At 48.6% G+C, this 24,483-nt stretch overlaps 1 protein-coding gene across 1 annotated transcript in view; it reads left to right on the forward strand.

The window, feature by feature from the left end:
• The first annotated feature begins 1,475 nt into the window (after positions 1 to 1,475).
• LOC145819298 (uncharacterized) overlaps positions 1,476 to 24,483 on the forward strand; it is a 38,501-nt gene continuing 15,493 nt past the window's right edge. The window contains exons 1-3 of the mRNA XM_082913275.1: positions 1,476 to 1,581; positions 1,664 to 1,762; positions 1,972 to 2,213. Coding sequence (XP_082769401.1) covers positions 1,486 to 1,581; positions 1,664 to 1,762; positions 1,972 to 2,213 — 437 coding nt within the window. The 5' untranslated portion in view covers positions 1,476 to 1,485. The remainder of the gene's footprint in view (positions 1,582 to 1,663; positions 1,763 to 1,971; positions 2,214 to 24,483) is intronic.

Here is a 24,483-nt window from a genome sequence, read left to right on the forward strand (position 1 = left end):
ACGCCGAGCTGCCGGAGAGTGTCCGGGATTTGGTAGATTTGGCAGGATTCGGGCCCTTCTGCGTCGGGTTGTCACGTTGTCCTGCCAGGAGGACATTGATGGCAGCCTTGGTAGAGAGATGGTGGGACACCACCAATTCCTTTCATTTCTCTGCTACCGGGGATATGACCATGACGCCCCTCGACTTCGCTGTGTTGACTGGCCTTGACGTCGGAGGTTGGGCCATCCCCTATGATGAGGATATGGGCGAGTGAGAGGCTGCCTGGATGTATCTACTGGGGGCTCGCCCACCCGTTGACAGGGTCTCTGGGAGAGTCCGATACACTTGGTTCTCCGCCCATTTCCGGCGGGCGGAGATGGTGCCTGAGAGTCCCGAGGAGACAGAGCAGTATGCTCGCGGTTTCCTTATGTTCCTCTTCGGGACTACCCTGTTCGCCGACAGAGGGAACACAGTTGGGCTATACCTTCTGAGCGCTCTGGTTGACCTATCACAGGTCCATCGATATGATTGGGGTGGCGCCGGCCTGGCTACCCTTTATTTTTATATGAGCGCGACCTCCCGCGGGCGGGGCGATTTGCTTGGCGGCTACTGGAGAGCCTGGGAGGTACTTCCTGTCCCCTTGATTTACATTTCTGCTCTTCATTACTTGTACATTGCACACACAGCGCACTTTTACAGTCTGTATTTAGCTCTCAGCATTTCGTATTTACATTCTGCATTGCTTTTCTCAGCTATGGGTCTATGTATACTTCCCATCATTAGCCCCTGAGCTGGAGGTGGTAGGGATTTCCGTGACCCCATATTCATTGATATTCGAGGGCCCGCACCGGCCGAGACCTCGAGAGACCCTCCTTCGTCTGCGACAGTACGTCGACACTGTGCAACATTCAGAGGTACCCTAGAACTTTCAGTTCCTTTCATTCTCATCTTTGATTTGCTCTGTATATTCTTGATTTCTGATTGGTTTATGCATTTAACATCCGCAGATCACATGGCAGCCCTGGGTGTCCCTGGGTGATGGTCTCCCACTTCAGTATACTGGAGCGTCGGACATCTCCCAGTATAGGGTCTTGCTTGAAGGGCCGGTTGGCAGGGCATGGTTCCTGGGGGAGCGCTTTCTGCGCCAGGTGTGGGGGTATCTTTCTCAGGATATTCCCGCAGTACCTCCAGCTAGTATGCGGATTGCTGACAAGCTCTCCTACTCAGAGGTAGTCGGCGCCATGTTGGGCAGTGATGCTTTGTTATATATTGAGGAGGGGGACTACGCCACTTACCGTCACATATATTTGATGCCTCCATTGACGGAAGCTCGTATCCCGATGATGAGGCCTGCCGGTACGTCATCCTCGGGCCAGGCTCGGGCTCGGGCTGCAGACGCCCCTTCTACTAGCAGGGCCGGTACATCTAGGGGTGGGAGTAGACCAGTTCCTTCGACTCCGTCGGTTCATCCTCATCCCGGATGGCCAGATATACCTACTGAGTTGATGGCGTGGCAGTATGGGGCTATCTCTCCGACTCCGATCCCGCTAGAGCCTCCGATGCCCAGTGATCGATACGCCATTGATCCGGACTCACCGCCGGTATGCTCCACTTTTTTTCATTCACCATTCAGATGTTTAGACACTCTTCTGTTCACTGATGATTATGAGCTCATTTTTGCAGCCATCGCGAGGGTACATGGAGGAGGTGGTTGGACTGGTGGCCACACTCGAGGGCATGGTCCTGCACAGGGAGGCACAGTTGTCTGTCGCGGGCATTCAGGTACCCTTCAGTTTTCTGGCATTTATCATACTTCTGATGACATGCTGATTTCTACTGCATCGATAGACTACTTGTGTAGAGCATATCTGACACACACCCCACTTGTATGCTGTATTTACATGCACCCACTTCAATGTATCCTTTGCTTGTATCTGCATCTGATGTATATATTTGGACTGATGTATTTGAATTGAACTCTTTGTTTTCAGATGCCTTCATGGTCCGGTCAGCCGCAGACCAGGCCACCTGGGCCTTATTGGGGAGCTGGGCCATCTGAGCCTTTTCATGGGGCGGGGTCATCTCGGCCTTCCCGAGGAGCCGGGCCATCTAGGCCTTTTCGAGGAGCTCGAGGAGGGCCTGTCCGCAGGCGCAGGGCTCACGTTGTGGAGGTGGAGCCTGATGAGGAGGAGGAGGATGCTGAGGAGGAGGAGGAGGAGGCTACCGATCATCAGTCAGAGACATCTGCTGAGGAGGGGGGCTCCGGTTTTGGTTCGGGGAATAGAGGCGAGGCTGAGGGGGACCCTGAGGATGACAGCTCCGACTCAGATGATGATGATGGTGCGGATGTTGTCCCGCAGAAGAGGATGAGGAGTGCTTCTCGTTCCCGCTCCCGAGGATATTGATGTTGTTATTTCCTGCTTTATTTTTCTTTTTGCTAGTAGTTTGTAGCACTTTGCACATTGTTAGGTAGTTTTATTTTTTTGTAAAACTTGTACCTTTGTTTGTTGTAAAGCATGATGAAATGAAATAGCTTTTGAAAAGGTGTTCGTATTTTAAACTTTTAGCATCGTATCGCATCATTTATCTTGCACAAAAAAAAAAGAGATTGAATGGGAATGTGCATTGTGTAATCACCAGGTCAGGTAGTGAACCGACGCAACAAACTCAACAACTCAACTTACTAAGATATAACTGAACCTTTAGCAAGTTTACAACTCGATAAGCAAAATGCAACAATGCAAATAAACAAGACTTAAAACAAAGATTGTTTGAACGGAGAGCAATGACTCAAAAACACGAAACGCGTCCGCTCGACAAACAACTCGATAAGCAAAACAACAACTCGATAATCAAAACTCAGCAATAACAGAGGGTACTTCTGACAATCTGGGCACCGGAATGCATCCGAAACAGAGGGAGATAAAGGCCTTTGACTCTCCCGTTGCATGGAAATGCTTGGAACTTTCCCTCGAAGAGTAAAACAGGGCCAAGGAGATACACTGCAGCATTGCCAGCCGTCCCTGGGAGCCGGCTGGCCATTTTTTGTAGAGAGAGACAGCTGGCCGGCCATTTCTGCAAAAAGTAAATGGCTGGCCAGCCAGAAAAGGTGGCTGGCCGGCCATTCAGTCCTGCAGCCTCCAGATTTTTGACACGTGTCCCCGTGAATAGTGTCTTTCCTTCTATAAAAGTTTCAACTTCGGGAACATTCATTTCAACTTAGGTTTTCACAAAAATGGAGGCATTTCTTGCAGAAAATCTCACATCATGGATCTCTTCTCTAGATGGCTCGGAAAAGCTGAATTTCCGGGGTTTCGGCCTGAATGCACTATTCACGCTAAGCCGTACTCCGCTACACCTTCCTTTTCTCCATGCCGCGGCAAGGTTCTGGAATTCAGTGACGCATGTTTTTAGCTTTGGCGGCCAAGAGATGTGTCCCACTTTCGAAGATTTTCAGGTTTTGATGGAGTCTGAATGCCCTGAAGTGATCTTGCCCCAGCTCCGTTTTGGCCATGCTCAGGCTTTAGGGCGGATGTGTGGGCTCACGGCGCATGATGCTCGATCTCTGATCTGCAGTGGGGAACTGGACATCCTCGGCTTGATCCATCGTTTTTCTGACGCTGGTGACCGCAGCAACCATTATTGGCAGGGTTTCTGGCAACATGCCCTCTGCTTATGTTTGTTGTCTCACTTTCTGCTTTCCTCAGGCTTTGGCGGGGCTAGCATTCGCCTGATTGAAGTCGCCCAAGGTTTGAGAGAAGGAAAGAGCTGTATTGCCATGACCTTGGCCGAGACACTGATGGGTTTAGATTCTGTCTATCGCCGGGAGGCGACTAGGTTTGCCGGGAGTCCACTGCTGCTGCGGGTAATGTTTCCCACCCGACCTCACATATATATTTGCTCACATCACTCGACCCTCAGGCTCGGTTTTTCTCACAAAACCCTTGTCTTACTTTTCTCTCAACTTACACCTCTCTGTTCTTTATTCTCTCATTTTCCATCCCTCCCCTAGGTATGGTTAATGGATAAGTTGCAGGTTGTGGACTCTTGCCCAGCCTATTCAGCTCGAGGCTACTTCTTTCGGCAGCGCCTAGTCAATGCTCTTGAGGAAAGATGGTGGTTCGATTGGATGTGCAATTTGTCCGCAGACGACATTGCTTGGCGTTGTTCTTGGCTCAACCTCCCGGCAATGAGCTATAATATGTCTCAGCTGATTGGGATCCAACTGGTTGGTCTAACCCACTGCGTATTCTATTTTCCGTTCTGGTTTCTGCGTCAGTTTGGTCATGATCAGACCTGCCCACCGGAGGGGATTGAGTACCCAGCCGCTTTCCCGATCCGAGGGGCACAGCTTGCCCGATATGCCACAGCATGGAGGACTAGAGAGCTTCTGGCCCCTGCTTCTACTTTCAGTTGCACCTTGTCCGATGAGTGCGTGGATTGGCTTAATGAGGAGGCACAGGTTGGGCCCAGCTTGGCATCAGACGCTCCGTCCAGCTCTGGGAGGGGACGTAGAAATACTTGATTCAACTATGCCCCAAATTTATTGCTTATTTAGCATTTTCAAGTTTTCTTTATGAATGTACTAAAAAGCAACCTCGATTGTATGCAAGAGCAGGAGAACTCTATTTTGAAATCAATGAAATTGAAAGTTGTGGTATTGAAATTTTTTCGCTTTTGGTCCAAAAATGGTCTTAGTCGTAAAAAGATTGATTTGAACAAAGTCAACTTTTATTAAAACTTTTCAAAACTATTTTCGATGTGGATCAGAATTGGACACGCCGAAGATCTGTCACTGAGATGCACAACCCCAGATCCCCGCAACTGGAAAGTTTCCCCTAGTCTGAAGAACAATGCGGCACTACAAAGCAACGGAAAGTTGCCCCTTGTCTGAGTAACTTTGCACCGTCGCGGCAACGGAAAGTTGCCCCTAGTTTGAACAGCACTGTACCGGAGATCACGATAAATGCTGATGGATAAAGATGACTGAGATGGTCAAAAATGGACAGAGTTGATCGGGGAAAAGTTTATGGCTGAACTTCAAGGTGAAGTTGCCTACGTATCCCAAAGATGGGAATCAAGCCTTACGTAGTTCAGGCTAAGGTTCACTCGAGTATTTTCACTCTTCTTTTGCGCTCTAACTTTTGCCAAGGCTGTCCTTTGCGGGTTTTCAACCTTGCGAGCTCAGTTTTTATATTTTCTAATTTTTGTGCTCTAACTTTTGCCTAGGTCGCCCTTTCGGGTTTTCGGCCTAGCGAGCCTCTCAAGGATAGTATTTCTTCAACTTGTCCATATTGATCGGTTGTGAGAACTCTAAGCCATCTAGATCCATCAGAACCACAGCTCTACCTGACCAGATAGCTTTGATGATGTAAGGACCAGTCCAGTTAGGTTTGAACTTGCCCCTTGGGTCGTGGATGGGAGCTCGGTTGTCTTTGAGCACCAAATCTCCTTCTTTCAGATTCCTGGACTTAACCTTCTTGTTGAAAGCCCGGGCAATTCTGCGTTGATAGCCTTGGATGTGGTACAGTGCCTTCAGTCTTCTTTCATCAAAGAGCATGAGTTCTTCGAATCTGCTTTGCTGCCAATCTGCTTCGGCTATCTGGCATTCAGCCAGTACTCGTAACGACGGAACCTCAATCTCAATGGGTAGAACAGCCTCCATTCCATAAACCAATGAATATGGAGTTGCTCCAGTAGAAGTTCTGATTGAAGTCCTGTAGCCCCACAGAGCAAATGGTAGCTTGTCTGGCCAATCTCGATAGGTTTCCACCATCTTCTGTAGTATATGCTTGATATTCTTGTTGGCGGCCTCAACTGCTCCGTTGGTTTGCGGCCGGTATGTAGATGACTTATGGAAAGCCACATTGTATTTCTCCAACAAGTCTACCACTTCTTTCTTGAAGTGGGAACCGTTATCTGAAATTATCTCGTTTGGCACCCCGTAGCGACAGATGATGTTGTTTCTGATGAACTTTGCGACGTGCGACGCCTTCAACACCGCGTAAGATTGGGCCTCGACCCACTTTGTGAAATAATCTATCGCTACTAGGATAAACTCATGCCCGTTTGATCCTTTCGGGGTAACAGCTCCGATCACATCAATCCCCCAGACCGAAAAAGGCCATGGCGAAGTCATGTTGTATAGTTTTGACGGCGGAATGTTCATGCGGTTTGCATGAATTTGGCACTTATGGCATCGCCGAACAAAGCTAATACAGTCCTCCTCCATGGTTGACCAGTAGTAGCCCTGTCTGAGGATCTTTCTGGCCAGCATCACTCCATTCATGTGTGCACCGCACTCCCCCCCATGGATGGCTTCCATCAGGCGTTTCGACTCTTCAGCTTCTACACAGAGCTTATGCATTCCCAGATGACCCCTTTTGTACAGCTTTCCTCCACAGATGACAAACTGAGCAGCCATTCTTCTGACAGCCCTCTTATCCTTGGCATTTGCCCCTAGTGGATATGTCTCCTTTTCCAAGAAGTTCCAGATGTCGTAATACCAGGGGTTACCGTCTTGAACCTCATCTATGGCAGAAATTGACTCGTATGCTGGCGCGAACTTCTGATCGATAATGACTGGACGCATCCGGACTCCGGACGGGATGTCTATCATAGAAGATAGAGTTGCTAGTGAATCTGCAAACCTGTTGTTCTCTCTTACGAGGTGGGTGAAATTTAGCTTCTCGAACCGAGGAATTAGCAGATCCAAGGTTTGGTGGTAAATTATCATCCTTTCCTCCTTGACTTTCCAATCTCCTTTTGCTTGAGACACAACAAGGTTCGAGTCCCCAATGACGTCCAACCGTCTTGCCCCTAGTTCCAGGGCAGCTTCCAGGCCAGCAATACATGCTTCATACTCTGCTTCATTGTTGGAAACTTTGAACCGGAGCTTGAATGCTAAAGGGATACGGGAATCATCAGGCGCTATTAGCAACACCCCTATCCCATACCCATACTGGTTTGACGCTCCATCAAAGTACATTGTCCAAGTTTCATCTTCGACGTGTAGAATAGCTTCATCTGGGAATAGATACTCAACCGCTTCATCCCCCTCAACCGGGTGGTCGGCAAGGAACTCCGCTACCGCTCTTCCTTTTACTGACTTGCGCGTTACATACTTCAAATCAAATTCAGAGAGCAACAGCAGCCAACGAGCTAGCCTACCCGTAAGTGCTGGTTTCTCAAAAAGATATTTGATGGGATCCAAACGCGAAACCAACATTACAGAGTGGGCTAACAGGTAGTGCCGCAGCTTCCTGGTTGCCCATACTAAGGCCAAACAAGCCTTCTCCAGCGGTGTATAGCGGGTCTCGTAATCCAGCATCTTTTTGCTCAGATAGTAGATGGCTCTTTCTACTTTGTCCTCTGATTCCTGCGCAAGCATGCAGCCCATGGTAGTCTCAGTTACCGAAAGGTACAGTATCAACGGTCTCCCTGGCTCTGGTGGTGATAACACGGGTGGGTTCTGTAGATACTCTTTGATCTGCTCAAAAGTTGCTTGACATCGGCCGTCCCATTGGAATTTCTTTCCTTTCTTCAGGAGACCAAAAAGTGGTTCACAAGTCAAGGTTAATTTAGAAATAAACCGTCTTATGAATTGCACTTTACCCAGAAAGCCTCGCACCTCCTTTTCAGTCCTTGGTGGTGGCATTTCTAAGATGGCCTTGATTTTGGAAGGGTCGACCTCGATGCCCCTTTGCGTAATCAGGAACCCTAGCATCTTCCCTGCTGTAACACCAAATGTGCATTTCTGGGGATTCAGTCGCAGCCGAAACTCTTTGATCCTTTGAAAGAATTTTTGTAAGGCGGTGTAGTGGCCCTCTCTATCTTTGGACTTGACAATCATGTCGTCCACATACACCTCGACCTCCTTATGGATCATATCATGCAATATTGTAGTTGCTGCCCGTTGATACGTAGCTCCAGCATTCTTCAACCCGAATGGCATCACTCTATAACAATATGTCCTCCACGGGGTAGTGAACGCAGTCTTCTCCCGGTCTTCGGGTGCCATTACTATCTGATTATAGCCTGAGAAACCATCCATAAATGAAAGTAAGGCGTGTCCTGCCGTGAAATCCACCAATTCGTCAATGTGTGGCAAAGGAAAGTCGTCCTTCGGACTGGCCTTGTTCAAATCTCTGAAGTCTACACAGACCCGAATTCTGCCATCCTTCTTTGGCACCGGAACAATGTTGGCCAACCAAGTTGGGTATTCAGATACCAGCAGGAACCCTGCGTCAATTTGCTTGGTGACCTCTTCCTTAATCTTGAGGGCCCAGTCCGGGCGAATCCTTCTGAGCTTCTGTTTGACAGGTCGGGCCTCGGGGTCAAGAGGGATCCGGTGCTGTACAATCTCAGGATCGATTCCAGGCATGTCTTCGTAGGACCACGCGAAAACATCTTTGAAATCTTTTAATAAAGCGACTAAGCGCTCGCGTTCCTCGGAAGACAACGTGGACCCGATCTGGACCAGCCGCGGGTCCTTCTCAGTACCAACATTCACAGTAGTGATTTCATCCATTAAAGGTTTAACAAATCTTTCCTGCTCTTGATCAATTAATCGTTGCAAAACCGGAGGAATTTCTTCCTCGTCGTTTTCATCAAAATTTTGAAAATCCTGATTTAAGCAATAAATCAAAGGCACAGAAAAATACTCAGAAACCACATCCACATCATTCTCATTAAATATTTCCAAGCCGTCAGATTCCTCTGTTACAATAGACTCAAAAGAAAATGAAAAAGACGACCTAGACAGGACTGTGGCATCTGGGTTATCACCCCCAGAAATACCGGACTCAGACTCAGTCGAGCTGGAATCTGATTCTGACTCACAAGATTCAGTAGAATCAGATTCCGGCTCACTACCTGACCCGGAACTGCTAGATAGAAAGCCTTCTTCATATTGCCAGATGAGAGAAGGTGCGATAGATGCATCCAAAATCGGCGCTGGAAAGCCCGTAGCTATTTCATCTCCAATCACAGAAACCGAAGAGTTATCCCCCAAGCACTCTTGGCTGATCGGAGGATCTGATAGTAGACTCGCCAGTGCTACCCCCATTTCCAGCTCTGTACTCTTAGGATCCACTGCTTCACATTGCTCAACCTCAGTTGGTGGGTCTGTCTGCGCTTCGGCAACGTCATCCCCAGATAATTGTATGTCGAAGAAGATTTCAAAACCAGGTACGCGCTTCCCCTCCGCGTTTTGCCATGGCTCCGGGAAGCCACAGAATGGAAAATCTTCCCCCTCCCGGACGAAACGTCCGTTTAGGGTACCCCAGATGGGCCTGTGCATTAACTCAAATGGCTTCCCGGCCCTCTTTGCCTTGGCTCTTCCGGCCATTTCTTTTCCTTTCCTCAACCAGTCCTCTTTGGTGGGCAGATAACCCAGTCCAAAGGCGTGAGGGTTATGTGGCACTTCGGCCAACACTGAGATGCCCTTCTGGCCACTTCTCCCTAATCCCATTCCAGGGGTATGTTTTAGCTTGTTCATGAGGTAGATAGATTGAGCACTAACATACATGCCCTCATTCACAGCCATGACATTCTGCACCACTTGAGCCTCGGCCAAAGTGAACCCTGAAAAAAACACATCCTCCGTGCCGTGCTCGATCTCTAAGACAGGTGTGGACACTTCCGGCGGCGGATGGATTGATGAATTCCCAAAAACGATCGCTACCCCTTTCCCGTGAGGGTATTTCAGCATTTGATGTAGAGTGGAAGAGACTGCTTTGACCTGGTGCAACCACGATCGCCCAAAAAGTAAGTTAAAGGTTGCGGGAACGTCCAAGATATGAAATTCGATGCTGTGTTGTCCTGGACCAACCTTGGTTTGAATTTTAACAGTCCCCATCACTTCTCTGCTGGTATTGTCATATGCCCTGATCACTTGGGTGGTTGGAATGAAGTCCGCGGGTTTTAACCCGATTGCATATGCCGTTCTGGTTGGGCAGACATTAATCGCAGACCCGGTATCAACAAGTACCACCGGTATCCACTTATCTCTACATTCCACAGAGATATAGAGAGGTTTGTTATGATTTGTGTCCTCAGGCGGTAGCTCCTTGTCCGAAAAGGTTAATGCCAGGGAACCTCCTCCCGGAAAAACCAGCCCAACCAGCTGTTCAGGGGTGGTATCTATGGAGAGTTTGGATTTATCCATGGCAGACAGGACAGCTTCTCTATGCACCCGTGATGCCATTAGCAGTCCCCAGATGGAGATGTCTGCTTGTATTTTGTTTAACTGTTTCAGCACAGCTTCCTCCTCAATCTGCCTCTCCTTCTGTTTCTCCGTTTCTCTGTCTTTCCCGGATGCTTCGGGTTGGTCTAGGTGTGGGGGCTTGAAGTATCGCCCACTTCTTGTCATATGATCCACTTCATCAAGATACCAAGTATCATCCGGTTGGCCACTTCCCCAGTCTTCATCGGTGTGGGCAAGACATAAGTCGTCATCTTCCCACCACATTCCACTGGCAGCCAACAGACACCTGTCTGGCTCCGGTCTAATTGCACTCGCAGTGCTCTCCGTCCATATGCTCGCAGCATTGTCTGTCTTCATGCACACAGCACTCTCAGTCCCCTCAGGGCCTTTGGCTTTCCTGGCTCTCTCAGCAGCCTCAAACTTTTCTTGTTCCAACTGCATCAGTACAGTTGGTTGTTCAACAGTTCCTGTATCTACAATGCCCATGTCTTGAGCGGAATTCTTAACACCGGCGCTCTCCGGCGATACAATTTGACTTTCGGCCATTCCGGCCACAGCTGATATCTCTGCCCCTGCCGGGCTCTGTTCTGGTTGGGCTTCCCCCACTGCATCTGGTTGATCCTCAAGCCATCCAGTGGCCTCCGCTGATTCCTCATAATCATACCAATTGATTGACGCGTCCCCCAGTTCCTGGTCATCAAGAAATTGCAAGTTGGCGAAGTCTTCCTCTATGGCCGTCAGATCATCTGCCCAAAGCCCAGATCCATCTCCACGGATCATGCACAGTTCTCCTGTCTCGGGAAATTCTACACTTAGCCCAATTCGGCTCGTTGATAGGATGTACTTGCTTGGATCATAGGCTCCCCCAGCAATACTCTGCCCAGTTCCAGATTCAGCAATCTCATTCTCCTCCAAAATCTGCCTTGTTCTGTCTTCGACTGTCACCACCACTGGCTCTGGCTGGGTTGTGGAGATGTCCACCATGCACAAGAAGTCAGTGCAATCGGGGAGGAACACCTCCGGTTTGGGTAGGTGGGTGGGGGTAATATAGATGCTAGGATCGTAAGATGCGACCCCAGTTTGGATAAAATTAATTCTGTTGGGAGGGGGAGGTTGGTTATGTGGTGGGAGAGGGTTGGTTGTGACATTGGGTTTGTCTGGAGGTGCGATCACCTGTTTGTCAATAAGATCCTGGACCTCATGACGCAATCTGTAACAACGGTCGGTGTCGTGACCGTGTTGTTGGTGATAAGCGCAGTATTTCGATGAGTCAAAAGAGGGAGGGAGTGGATTCGGTAATGGCTTTGGCTCCAGGGGTTTTAAATGATTTTTCCTGATCAATATTCCCAGAACCTTGGTCAGAGGTGTATATAGTTGGGTAAAGGTTCTTTGGCCTCGCGGTTGGAATCGGTTGTTTTGTGTGTTGCTTCCGGACGCGCCGGAGAAGGGTGTGGCAGTCATGGGCCTTGGAGGGGGAGGGGGAGTGGTGGTGACCATACCAACTTCCGAGGCTCTTGTATTAGCAGATAAAACGCCACTCGGGCCCGCATTATTGCTACGGTTGAACGTCCTCCTCGGTTGTTCCCTGTCCTGGTCAAACAGACCTTGTCTCATTGCATCTTCGATCTGCACCCCCATATCATATAAATCTGCGAAAGTAGGGAAGGGGACTACAATCATTCTTTGCATCAGCTTCGGGTGGAGATTGCGCACAATCATCCGAATTTGATCTTTGTCAGTGGGTCTTAGAGTCATCGTTGACGCCTTTGCCCTCCATCGGATCACAAAGTCCGAGAAAGATTCCATAGGCTCTTGCCTTGTCGTTTCAAGATCACGGGTTGTGATCTCGATCTGAGTGTTGTATGAATATTGTGTGACAAAGGCCTCAGCCATCTCATCCCAATTCTTCTTCACCTCATCTTGTAATCTTGCGTACCAATGAGAGGCCACACCCGACAGGGTTCGGCCGAATAATGAGAGCTTCTGTGGTCGTGTTAGGCCCATTGGCCGCAAGACATCTGCAAACAGTCGGATATGGACCATGGGGTCGCCGGTCCCGTCAAAACGGTCGATTTGTGGCATTTTGAACCTATCGGGGAGTGTTACGGCCTCCTCGGTATATCCATCTTCGATATCCAGCATAGCCTTGGCCCCTTGGGATTTCTTGAAGAGCTTCTCCAGTTTGCTCAATTTCAGAGCTGTATGATCAACCTCGACCTCAGATGGAGAGTCCGGGTGATTGGGTGTATGGACCTTGGACAGTTGTGGTGGAATCGGGGGCGGAGCGGGCCCCGTTGGAAGACTTGTGTCCTCTTGTAGATTTTGGATAGTCGGTACAGTATTCTGGGTGTTTGGAGGGACGTCCTGAATAGCAGGAGCCTTCTCAGGTAATGGGGCTCCTGTCGGAGGGGGAATTTGGTGTGAAGCAGATGCTGTACTCTGTTGTTGCAGTCTGGTAATCAGCTCAGCCTACTGGGTCATAATCTCGGCTTGTTGCTTAGCAAGTTCGTCCCGGCGAACTGCATCTTGTTGCATAGCCCGCATGGTTTCCTGCATCTGGCGTATCATATCCTCAACTCCTGTCGGTGCCGTCATACTGTTTTGGTCTGTCTGAACTACCGGCAGATCTGTCTCAATGGGGATCTCAATCCAACTGTCCACTGATGGGGGATACCACTGTTCTGGTGCTCTCTGTTCAGATGTACTGCGCTTTCTCTGCTTCCTTCTTGTAACAGGGGGTAGAGAATGGAACACTGGCTGTCCGTCGATTAGATCCTCAGATCGATGGAGTCGACGACCTCGTGTCCAAGGTGCTTGGGGAATGCCTGCTGGGTTGGAAGCAATCGTGCTAAAACTGACCTAGCAAAAGATAAATAAAGCGAAAAGGAAATAAATAAACAGATAAACGGGCAGCATAACAGCTTAAAATAAAATGCATGACACACAGTCGGGCATAATCAACACACAGTCAATAAGCTGAATAAACACTGTCCTCAAACACTGATCATTATCCCTGTATCACTGTTCCCTAAAACAGAATCTGATATCCGCAGATAGCTGATCCTCAAATACTGGCTGATGCCCGCAGGCCTGATACCCATAATACTGAACCAATGCCCGCAGGCCTGATACCGACAGTTCTTAACTGATGCCCGCAGGCTTGATGCCCAAACTCGTATACTGAACTAATGCCCGCAGGCCTGATACTGCCAATACTGAACTGATGCCCGCAGGCCTGATGCCCAAACTCATATACTGATACATGCATTCCTGTAGAGACGCACTCTAAAGCACATAACAGATAAGTGAGAGCCAAAACACCCCTATGTTGGGGTAGGGTTTCCCTGTCCTATCTTGTCAGGAGCTAGGGTTTCACTACGCACGCAGCGGTTTCAAACAACCTATGAACGGGTAAGCAACCTGTCCTAATTTGGATTGGTCACTATGGATCCGAATATGTACTAGGTCGAATGGTCAAAGAGGGTGCCCCGGTAAAACCGGGGTTTGTGTTCCCATACTGGCAGAGCCCACAACCGGTCAGCCTTATGGTCATGCCTTGACAAGACAAGCCTCCGGCAAACCGTTCAGGAATAGCAGATGGCAAACACGGTGTCCTAGGCGCACCAATGCAAATGCAATGCAAAGAAACACACAAGTGTAGTCAAAAACAGATATCATGAGTTCGAGTCAAGTTCTCTAAATCCCCAACAGAGTCGCCAGAAACAGTAACAAGCCCGCGGGGGACCTCGCTACAGCTCGGACTCGATTTGTGTCACGGTTCTAAGTCTGAACCAAAGAGTCCAAATCCGGCAAATCGTTTTTGAGAAAACTGATTTTTGAAAGAAGTGCCAAACATGGACTGCTTTGCCAGATACAGAGTCGCCACCAAAATATTTTATTTTGGGAAATTTAGGAAACCCTGACTCGGTGCCAAAAGGCCACGTGTCCGTCATCACCAAAGTTGCCTCGGCTCGGGAACTTGGGTACGATTGGGGAAGGTCACTTCGTGAGCACCCCCGCTCGCCCGGTCATAGACCGGCCTCTACTAACCATGATATCAATTTTTGAAAACATTGTATGTTCTTATTCCGGTTATTAGCCTAGGTTACTATGTGATGCGCACAACATACAAGTATAGATCGGGTCGCCTGAATTGGAATGAAAACATTTCATGTTTGTTCTTGAAAGAGGGTTTGCTACCTGCAGGTAGGCTTTAAAACTTTTGATGATTTATTCCAATTTAAGTAACCCAACCTTCACCCACAGGCATTCAGGCAGTTATATCATATAAGCACATAGCCTCATGGTAAGCATGCTATTCATGGAAGCACTCACACGCATGCAAGGATGCTAAAGCATAAAGCTTACAGAGTACTCCAAGCCAAAATAGAAACTATATTAGAAATCATGCATGATCCTAATTATACAGAAATGCCTAATGCAACACATGCAAAAATGCAACTATAACAGGCTCGGCTGTTCTAAACATGGCATATGAAATGCTACAACACTATCATGTATCCAATTTGGAATTGAAATACAAATGCAGTTAGTATGATGCACCGAGCCCGGTGCATGCAATACAGATGAATGATGCAAACATGCTGTCATACTGTATGCTAATTGAAATATGCCCTAATCTAACCATCATAAGCGGATAAATAAAAGGGAAGAAAGACGTGGGGTTGGAAGACATACATCACACTCACCCACACTTATTACAGTTGTGCCATCGCAGAGAGGGTCCGAATAAATATACAGTCCAAATATTACAGTCCCGAATAAAAGAATATTACAGTCCCGAAATATTACAAAACCCTAATTAATTTAATGAATTAACTAAGAAAGCAAGATAAAACTGGCATGCAAGCCAGGGACTGCCTCGCTTCTGATAGATGATGCATGTCCGGGTTGTCTTGCGCGGAAATCCACCGGGATGCCCCAATTAGCCTCTGTTTACACCTGTTCTTGAAATGCGTGCTAAGTTCCAGAAAGTTGCTGATTCCTCGTTTTGCTACAACAGAGAGCAGAAAAGGGGCATAGCAATGTATTTGCACAGATATATGCATGTCTCGATCCTCGTGCCACCAATCACGCATACCGAGGCATGATGGCCGAGGAGTCGAAATGCACAACTCAATATAAAATGAATGCACATGAAACTACAGCTAAAACCTAACTCCATCATGGATAATCCGGAGTGTCGGTGACTGGGGAATTGAGACACATTTCGTCACTCGGAGTACGAAATGTACCTCGTTTCCCGTGCCCGGGCTAACTCCTATTCCGAACACGATGCAATATGCATGATATGCATGAAATGCAACTAATATACAATCCTAACATACACAATGCTATGGAATGACATGCCTCGAAATGCGTGCACACGGGCAAGCGAACCGAGAAAATGACGGAATGCTGAAAATGTGGTGCCTCGAAATGCGTGCACACAGGCACGCAAACTGAGGCGATGATATGTGTCTCGAAATACGTGCACGCAGGCACGCAAACCGAGGTGATGATATGTGTCTCGAAATGCGTGCACGCGGGCACGCAAACCGAGGCGATGATATGTGTCTCGAAATGCGTGCACGCGGGCACGCAAACCGAGACGATGATATGTGTCTCGAAATGATATGAAAATGACAAATGGGCTTATACCAACATGAGTGAGCCTCAGTCACACTCACATAGGATGCCGGCGGATAAAAATGAAGTGCCTCGAAATGCGTGCACACGGGCACGCAAACCGAGGCGGTGACAAAATATGATGAAATGACATGGAAATGACAAATGGGCTTATACCAACATGAGTGAGCCTCAGCCACACTCACATAGGATGCCGTTGGATAAAAATGAAGTGCCTCGAAATGCGTGCACACGGGCACGCAAACCGAGGCGGTGACAAAATATGATGGAATGACATGGAAATGACAAATGGGCTTATACCAACATGAGTGAGCCTCAGCCACACTCACATAGGATGCCGTCGGATAAAAATGAAGTGCCTCGAAATGCGTGCACACGGGCACGCAAACCGAGGCGATGGCAAATGCAATGCAAATGACAAAAATGATGTGCAAGCATGCTAATGGAATTTCAGCAACAAAATATGGGGGAAAACAGTCCCGAAATGAAGCAAAATGACATGAAATGCAAGGAAATGTCCCGAAATGCGAATCTAGGCACCCGAAATGGCCTATAGCTATGCCAAACATGCACAATATGGACATGCAATGCAAAGACAGAAGCTAGACGGTCCCAAAATAAGTACTTTCACAGTTATAAACATGGACGAACAGCAAGCATAGGTAGGGCAAAAATGGCATGCATGAAAACGGTATTTTCGAGGGGTATTGAAGCAAGTGATATAAGCAAAATCCAAATTGAAAAAATTCCTTCTACAACATTGAAGAGGGACCAAAAATATGAATATTTTCAGAACTGTAAAATGGCCAAAACAGTATACAAACATGATAAAAATGTGATGCAAAATGAGGCTCAAAAGTGGCTATAACATGAGGTATGCAAAATAATCACCAAACAGCCAAAGACCCTTAATAAAACATGAATTATAGGTCAAAAAAAGACTATCTATAGGCCTGTAAAATGGCCAAAAACAAAAGCATGGTAGGCTAACTAAACATGCAAGAAAACGAACCGAAAGTGAGATATGACATGAAGTGACTTATAGAGGTCTCAAACCATGAAAGACCCTAAACAAAACATGAAGTATGGACCAAAATAAGGACTTTTTCAGAACTGTAAAATGGCCAAAAACCTAAGCATGGTAGGCTGCCATTGCATGCAAGAATGGGGAAGAAAAGAGGGGTATAAAGGTAGGTATATCATGGAAGTCCCAAATGGTGTTGAGCCCTTCTTCAATGTTGAAGAGGGGCTCAAAATAAGCCTAATATCAGTTTACAACATGCTCGCAAATAAATTGCTCATGGGCCAAAAATAGCATGCAAAACTATGACATACAAGAGGATCAATGAAGCAAGTGTGTCATGGAGGGCTCAAACAGGGTTGAGCCCTTAATGAAAAGTGAAGATGAGCTCAAAAGAGGCCCCTTTTCAGTTAGGGCCGGAGCTTGAAACAAAAAGCAAGTGGGGCTAAGAAATAGATCAAGAAAAAGGGTCAAAAGGGTAAAAGTGTTACTTACCCTTGAAGACTCAAACTTTTGTTGCTTCTTGGATGGATTTGCAGCTTCTTTGGCCTTTTAGAAACCTTCCTTGTTGCTGGAAATGAGATGGTGGTGGTAGAGCTTGGTGGTGTAGAAGGAATGATGGTTAGGGACTTAGGGTTTTTTGAAGAATTGAGAAGGAAGAAGATGGAGTTGGCTATGGAAGCTTGAAGGAGAGTTTTTCTAACCCTTGTAAGTGAGGCCACCAGCTGGTTATATGAGTTCAAAAGGGGGTGTAAAGGTGGGGGAAAAGGAGAGTAAAACTCCCCCACAAAATATCCCCCGGATAAATATCTTGTCTGGGGGATATTGCCCCACAGCTGTAAAGTGCACAGTGCGAGGAACACGGCCGGCCTATCACTTTTGCTGGAGGTGGCCAGCCGGCCACACCACCTAGCCGGCCGGCTAGGGGTCAAAAGGTTCAATGAGATTTTCTGGCCGGCCAGCTACTGGGGAGGTACTCCTATGTGTGTACAACACAACCATGTGGTTAAAAGTCCGAGAAAGTGGGTCCAAGGGGTTCAACATTAGCCCGGAAGAAAGGGGTCAAAAGGGTCAAGTTGAATTACTGGCCGGCCATGAACTTTTAGGGGCCTCTCATGTGTGTAGATCACAGATATGTGGTTGAAAGTTGGCAACACTAACCCTAGGGTGTTCAACATTAGCCCGGAAGTTGGAAAAACGGGCGCCGGGAGGCTCCGGAAGAGAGATAACTGGTTGCTGCAACAATTACTAGCCTTCCACCCTTCAGTGACCTCCCTGGTGATAAAACAGAGGTACCTGCCAAAAATGAACAAAAACCGTTGCAAAACGAATGATCGGGGACCAAAACACGCAGTTCGGGGTCCCGAAAATGGGCTGTTAAGCACCGAAAGTGGCATTCGGCCTCGAAGTGGGTTTTTCAGACCCCAGTGTCCCTCAAAAGGGAGAAAATAGGAAGTATGCCAAAAACCGGAGCAAACGGAGACGGTTAGGCGGTCCCGAACCGAGGCACACGGCCAGCGGTCCCGAAAACCGGGAACCGGACTCCGAAATGGGAAAAATGGCCTACGGCCACCAAATGTAGCCTACGGACATTGAGAGATGGTCTACGGGACCTCTCCCTCCCCTCGGGAAAAGAAACAGAGAAAACCGAGTCTGGTTCGCAAACCGAGACAAGGCATAGAAAAGGGTTCGGGAGTCCGGAGGCAGGGCTCACGGCCGCAACTCCGAAACTTCTGAACAAGCACATTATGAAACATCACCAAGCGCTCAATCGGTGACGTCTGAGTCTTAAGGTCGGTCAAAAATGGGGTGTCTACAGGCACGCATGTCGATGGAAATGAGGCACGCATGCCAATTCAGAATGAGACACACGTGCCAATGCAAAATGAGGCAGACGTGGCAATACAAATGAGACACACGTGCCAATGCAGAATGAGGCACATGTGCCAATGCAGAATGAGGCACACGTGCCAACGAGAATGAGGCACGCATGCCGACGAGAATGAGGTACGCATGCTGACGAGAATAAGGCACGCATGTCGATGCAAATGAGGCACACGTGCCGATGCAAATGAGGCACACATGCCAATGCAAATGAGGCACACGGGCCAATGGGAATGAGGCATACGTGCCGATGCAAATGAGGCACACGTGCCGATGCAAATAAGGCACACGTGCCGATGCAAATGAGGCACACGTGCCAACAAGAATGAGGCACGCATGCCGACGAGAATGAGGCACGTATGCCGATGTAAATGAGGCACACGTGCCGATGCAAATGAGGCACACGTGCCGATACAAATGAGGCACACGTGCCAACGAGAATGAGGCACGCATGCCGACGAGAATGAGGAACGCATGCCAATGCAAATGAGGCACACGTGCCGATGCAAATGAGGCACACGTGCCGATGAGAATGATACAAATGAGACACGCATGCCCCATAGGATGCAAAGTGATACAAATGAGGCACGCGTGCCTCATAAGATGCAAAATGAAACAAATGAGACACGCGTGCCTCATAAGATGCGAAAATGATACAAAGTGTGACACGCATGCCTCACGGAATGTAAAATGATGTTAAGTGTGACACGCATGCCACGCGGAATATAAAATGTAAATGGACTTAAATGCGTAACAACGCACGTGTTTTGGAATGCATGACAACGCATGGCAAGGGAACGCACGACAACGCGAACGATGCACGAGGCGATGTATGTATTGAAATACATGGCAATGCTTGTAATAAAAAATGCAATGACAATGCATGAGAGATGTGCATGACAATGCAAGGGGTGCGTGTTACAATGCATGTAGTGTGTGCATAACAATGCAACTGTGAGGTGCATGATAGCGCGATATAATGCACCGAAATAGTGCGATGAATGCGTGCAACGCACACGGGGTAACTTTTTGGATCTTGCAAAAGACAAAAAGGATACCAAAGGATACAACATTGTATGAGTTGGAGTGCTACGCACAGGAGACGCGGTCCAAGGTCAAAACGGAGGCCGGTTGAGCGTCGGAGACACACTTTCTTGCACTTTCTTGAGCTATGAAGACCAAAAACTACTCATATGGCCTAAACAAGGTTGTGGGAACACCACCGGCCGGGAGGGGAGGCCACCAGTTGCAAAATAACTCCATCGGCACAATATACTGCCGGCCAGCAGAAAATGTTGCCGACCGGCAAAAAGTTCCTGAGTCGGGGCAGATTCGACATTTCACCACGGGTGTTTTAAAATAGGGTTTCCAAACCCTATTTCTTACTTCCTCTTCCGCCGAAATCTCACACTTTCTCTCTCTAGAGCGTTTTCCTCTCCTCTTTTCTCCGTTTCTTCGCGTTCTACGCCTGTTTCATCGTCAGATCCGCAATTTTCTTCGCGTTTCGGACATTTCTATCTGAACAAATCTTTGTTTCGGTGCCTCATTTGCCGTTCCCACCTTTTCGGGGTTTGTTCCCCTCGCTTTCCTCTTGATTTCCGTGCCCTTTCCACATCCCGGCCTTTTCGGCCATTTTCGATCTCCTCGGGAGTTGACTTTTCGGTTGACCTTTCGTATTCTAGCCCGGTTTTCCTTCCTCCGACTATTTTCTCATCACTCTTGACATGGCGGACGACATTCCATGCGGCGAGACTCCCCTGGATCACGAGATGGATCCCGGGGTCGAGCTCCTACCTTTGAGCGAGCGCCCGTTCGACCCGGCGACCTACCGGCCGGCGATTCATGTTCTGCCCCCTGACGGACTCCGCCCGTTTCGGAGCTTCGAGAGGAACGTGCCACCCGAGCTATTACTGCGTGAACCTACCTCCCACCTGTCCTTCGGCGCTTCCGAGGTAACTCTCTTTTCTCTGCTTTACTTTCTGCAATGTAGGGCACAAAAACTGTCGTAGCTTATTTATGCTCTTTAACTGCTTTAGCTTAGATACCTTGTATACTGTAGTTGATTGTAAACATACGTGCAACTGATATCTACTTGAAACTGACACATGCACACACACTGCACTAGCCCTGAATCACTCAAACACACTGTATTTCACTGCATACACACTGGTACCCAGCATTTGCTCGAGTCTGAAAATATGCACACATGCTATACTGTATTGAACCACCCAAACACGCTGACGCATCATACATTGTAGTTCACTGTAAGCACACCGGCACCCGGTATTTGCTTGAATCTGTTAAACTTGCACGCATGCTACATCTACCCTGAACCACCTGAACATGCTGACACATCACACGTTGTAGTTCATCGTAAGCACACCGGCACCCGATATTTGCTTGAATCTGTCAAATTTGCACGCATGCTATATCTGTTCTAAACCACCCGAACACGCTGACGCATCACACGTTGTAGTTCACTGTAAGCACACCGGCACTCGGTATTTGCTTGAATCTGTTAAACTTGCACGCATGCTACATCTGCTCTGAACCACCCAAACACGTTGACGCATCACACGCTGTAGTTTACTGTAAGCACACCGGCACCCGGTATTTGTTCAAATCTGTTAAACTTGCACGCATGCTACATCTGCTCTGAACCACCCAAACACGCTGACGCATCACACGCTGTAGTTCACTGTAAGCACACCGGCACCCGGTATTTGTTTAAATCTGTTAAACTTGCATGCATGCTACATCTGCTCTGAACCACCCAAACACGCTGACGCATCACACGCTGTAGTTCACTGTAAGCACACCGGCACCCGGTATTTGTTTAAATCTGTCAAACTTGCACGCATGCTACATCTGTATGCTTCTTAGAACTACATTTTGAATGTTGCCTTGCAATCGTTATTTTCTGTTTACAAGGGGATTCCCATACCATCCGTGGGTATGGGAACACCGGCGCTCGGGAGTGGTATGCCGAGCTTCCTGATGCGGTCCGTCGCATAGTGGACCAGGCGGGCTTTGGCACCTTCTGCAAAGGACTCTCCAGGCTTACTACATGAAGACCTCTCCTCGCCGCTCTGGTGGAGAGGTGGTGGGACACCACAGATTCATTTCATTTGTCCACGGCAGGGGACATGACGATGACCCCTTATGATTTCTCGATGCTCACAGGCATCGGGGTAGGGGGTGATCCGATCCCCTTTGATGTTGACATGGATGAGTGGACTGCCGCTCAGGTTCATCTGCTGGGTGAGGCGCCACCTCTCGCTCGTCCAGGCTTTGTCCGATATTCCTGGTTCGAGGTGCAGTTCAGGGTCCAGCCCACCCTTGTTGATGCAGCCCCGATGACCCCGGAGGCCGTGGAGAGGTACGCACACGGCTTCCTCATGTTCTTGTTCGGGACGACCATCTTCACCGACCGGGCGAACACCGTGCCTCTCTGCCAACTCAGCGCACTGGTGGACGTTAGGGACATCTTGCACTACGATTGGGGTGGCGCCGCTCTGGCCACCCTCTATGGATATATGAGCTCAGCTTCCTGCGGCAGCGGACAGTTGCTCGGGGGCTATTGGCGTGTCTGGGAGGTACGTCTTCTTCCTTTTTTACATTTCTGCTTTTCTATATTTTTTGTACTCTGTACTGTATTCTGTAGTCTGCTTTGCACTTGCTGTATACTGTACACCTGGCACACACATACATTCTGCTTTGCACTGACTGTACAATGCTCACACTGCACACCCTGCGCAATACACTGCATAACACATGGCTCTGCTATTTCTGCTTTTTCTCTATATTCTGCTTTATCTGATAAATGCACTGGTATTTACCTTGCAGTTGTGGGTTTATGCCTACTTTCCTAGGCTCGCTCCCGTGCCGGCGACGGAGACTCCTCTAGTCGTCCCTTTTTCGCGTCGCTTTGACGGGAGATGCACCCGGAGGCCATGAGAGACATTTGGCTTGTTCCGCCGTTACTTCGATACCATCACCGCAGCGGAGGCATGTTTTACTTGCAGTTCATTTAAGCTTTGCCTTTCCACTGCGTATTTCAAAAACAGTAGGTAACAGACTGTATGTCACTTTTAGATCACTTGGCAGCCGTGGGCTCCGTTGTCGGCGACGATGCGGGACCGATTTGCCGGTGCTGAGGAGACCTCGCGTTTTTGGATCTTATTGGAGGGCCCGATCTGTCGGGCTTGGTACCTGGGTGAGCGTTTCCTACGCCAGACCCTAGGGTTACCGGAGCAGATAGTCTCGGTTTACCCTCCTGAGGACATGAGGGAGACTGAGAGGCTCACCATTGAGCAGATGGCCGATTGCACTATCGGCTGGGAGGCGACCCGCTTCAGAGGCATCGGCGACTACCAAGAGTACGTGCAGACGTACCTTATGCGGTCCCTGAACGGCGACCGTCGAGCGGAGGGAGCCAGGCCTGTGGCGCCAGCAGTTGGGGCAGGAACGGGAGCTAGAGCGGGAGCTTCGAGGAGGGCCCGAGTCCGCGGCAGGGGCGGAGCCCAGGGAGGACGGGGGACCAGTTGGCCTGTTCTGCCTGTTTTATTGACTTTCCGAGGGCAGGGTGGGGCGACCTATCAGATTCCCTTCGCCCCTCCGCCGGCTGGTCATGAGTTTGTCGGCGTCCCCGACTTGCCTCCGGTATGTATTACTGCATTTCTGTATAGCCATTTCATTTCTGTTTATTTGATATTCCACAGAATATTGATGCATCTGATACTTTTGCAGGCCTCTTCTGAGTATACCCGGCAGTCATTGGAGATGAATGCCTCCATGATGGGGATGCTTCAGCGGACCTTTGATCTCCTGGCCCTCTACAGCATTCCGGTATGTTCTTCTGATCACGGCCTCAAACCATTCATACACTGCTTCACGTAATCTGATGCACGGCACGACACCTGGCACACTGATCTGACAGCATCTGATACACTGCATACACTGCATTCTGCACTGTACTCTACACTAATAAACTGCTCACGGCATTCATACATTGTACTCATACACTGCATTCTGCACTGATAAACTGCTCACAGCATTCTCACACTGTACTCATATACTGCATTCTGCACTGATAAACTGCTCACGTCATTCTTACACTGTACTCATGCACTGCATTCTACACTGATAAACTGTCCACAGTATACTGATGCATTTGCCTTTTGTGATTTTCAGCCTCCTTTCCAGATTCTTATGGCATGAGGTGCTCCAGCTGGACCTTCCGTCCCCGCCCGAGGGAGAGATGAGGAGGGCAGAGCATTCCCCCGCACCAAGGCGGGGCGCACTCATATCGGGAGCAGCTCGCGAGCTCCAACCCCTGATGATGACGAGGAGTCAGAGGCGGAGGCAGAGTCGGAGGCGGAGTCATCGGATGAGGAGACCGGAGGCGGCACTGGCTCAGACTCTGACGACGATGCCGATGATGCTCCTGCACCTTCGTCCAGGAAGAGGACTAGGATAGACTGATAGCCCTCGGAGTGCTTGACATGGATACATATTTTTGCTATTTTTCTTCTTTCTTGTACTTTTCTTTTTTGTTGGTAGTTAGGATACTCTGTACTGCCGCGGGCAGATTTTTGTTTCCAAAACTTGTGTATATGAAAAGATGATGAAATGAAACAAACTTTTTATGTTAAAAAGTGTTACATCCGTATATCTCTACATATCATACTTTGCATTGCATCGCACCATATTACATCTCAATGTGAACGAAATTGATCTGTT

Source organism: Camellia sinensis, chromosome 2 (assembly GCF_055761805.1).
Source record: "Camellia sinensis isolate YWXY chromosome 2, ASM5576180v1, whole genome shotgun sequence".
NCBI classification, from domain to species: domain Eukaryota; kingdom Viridiplantae; phylum Streptophyta; class Magnoliopsida; order Ericales; family Theaceae; genus Camellia; species Camellia sinensis.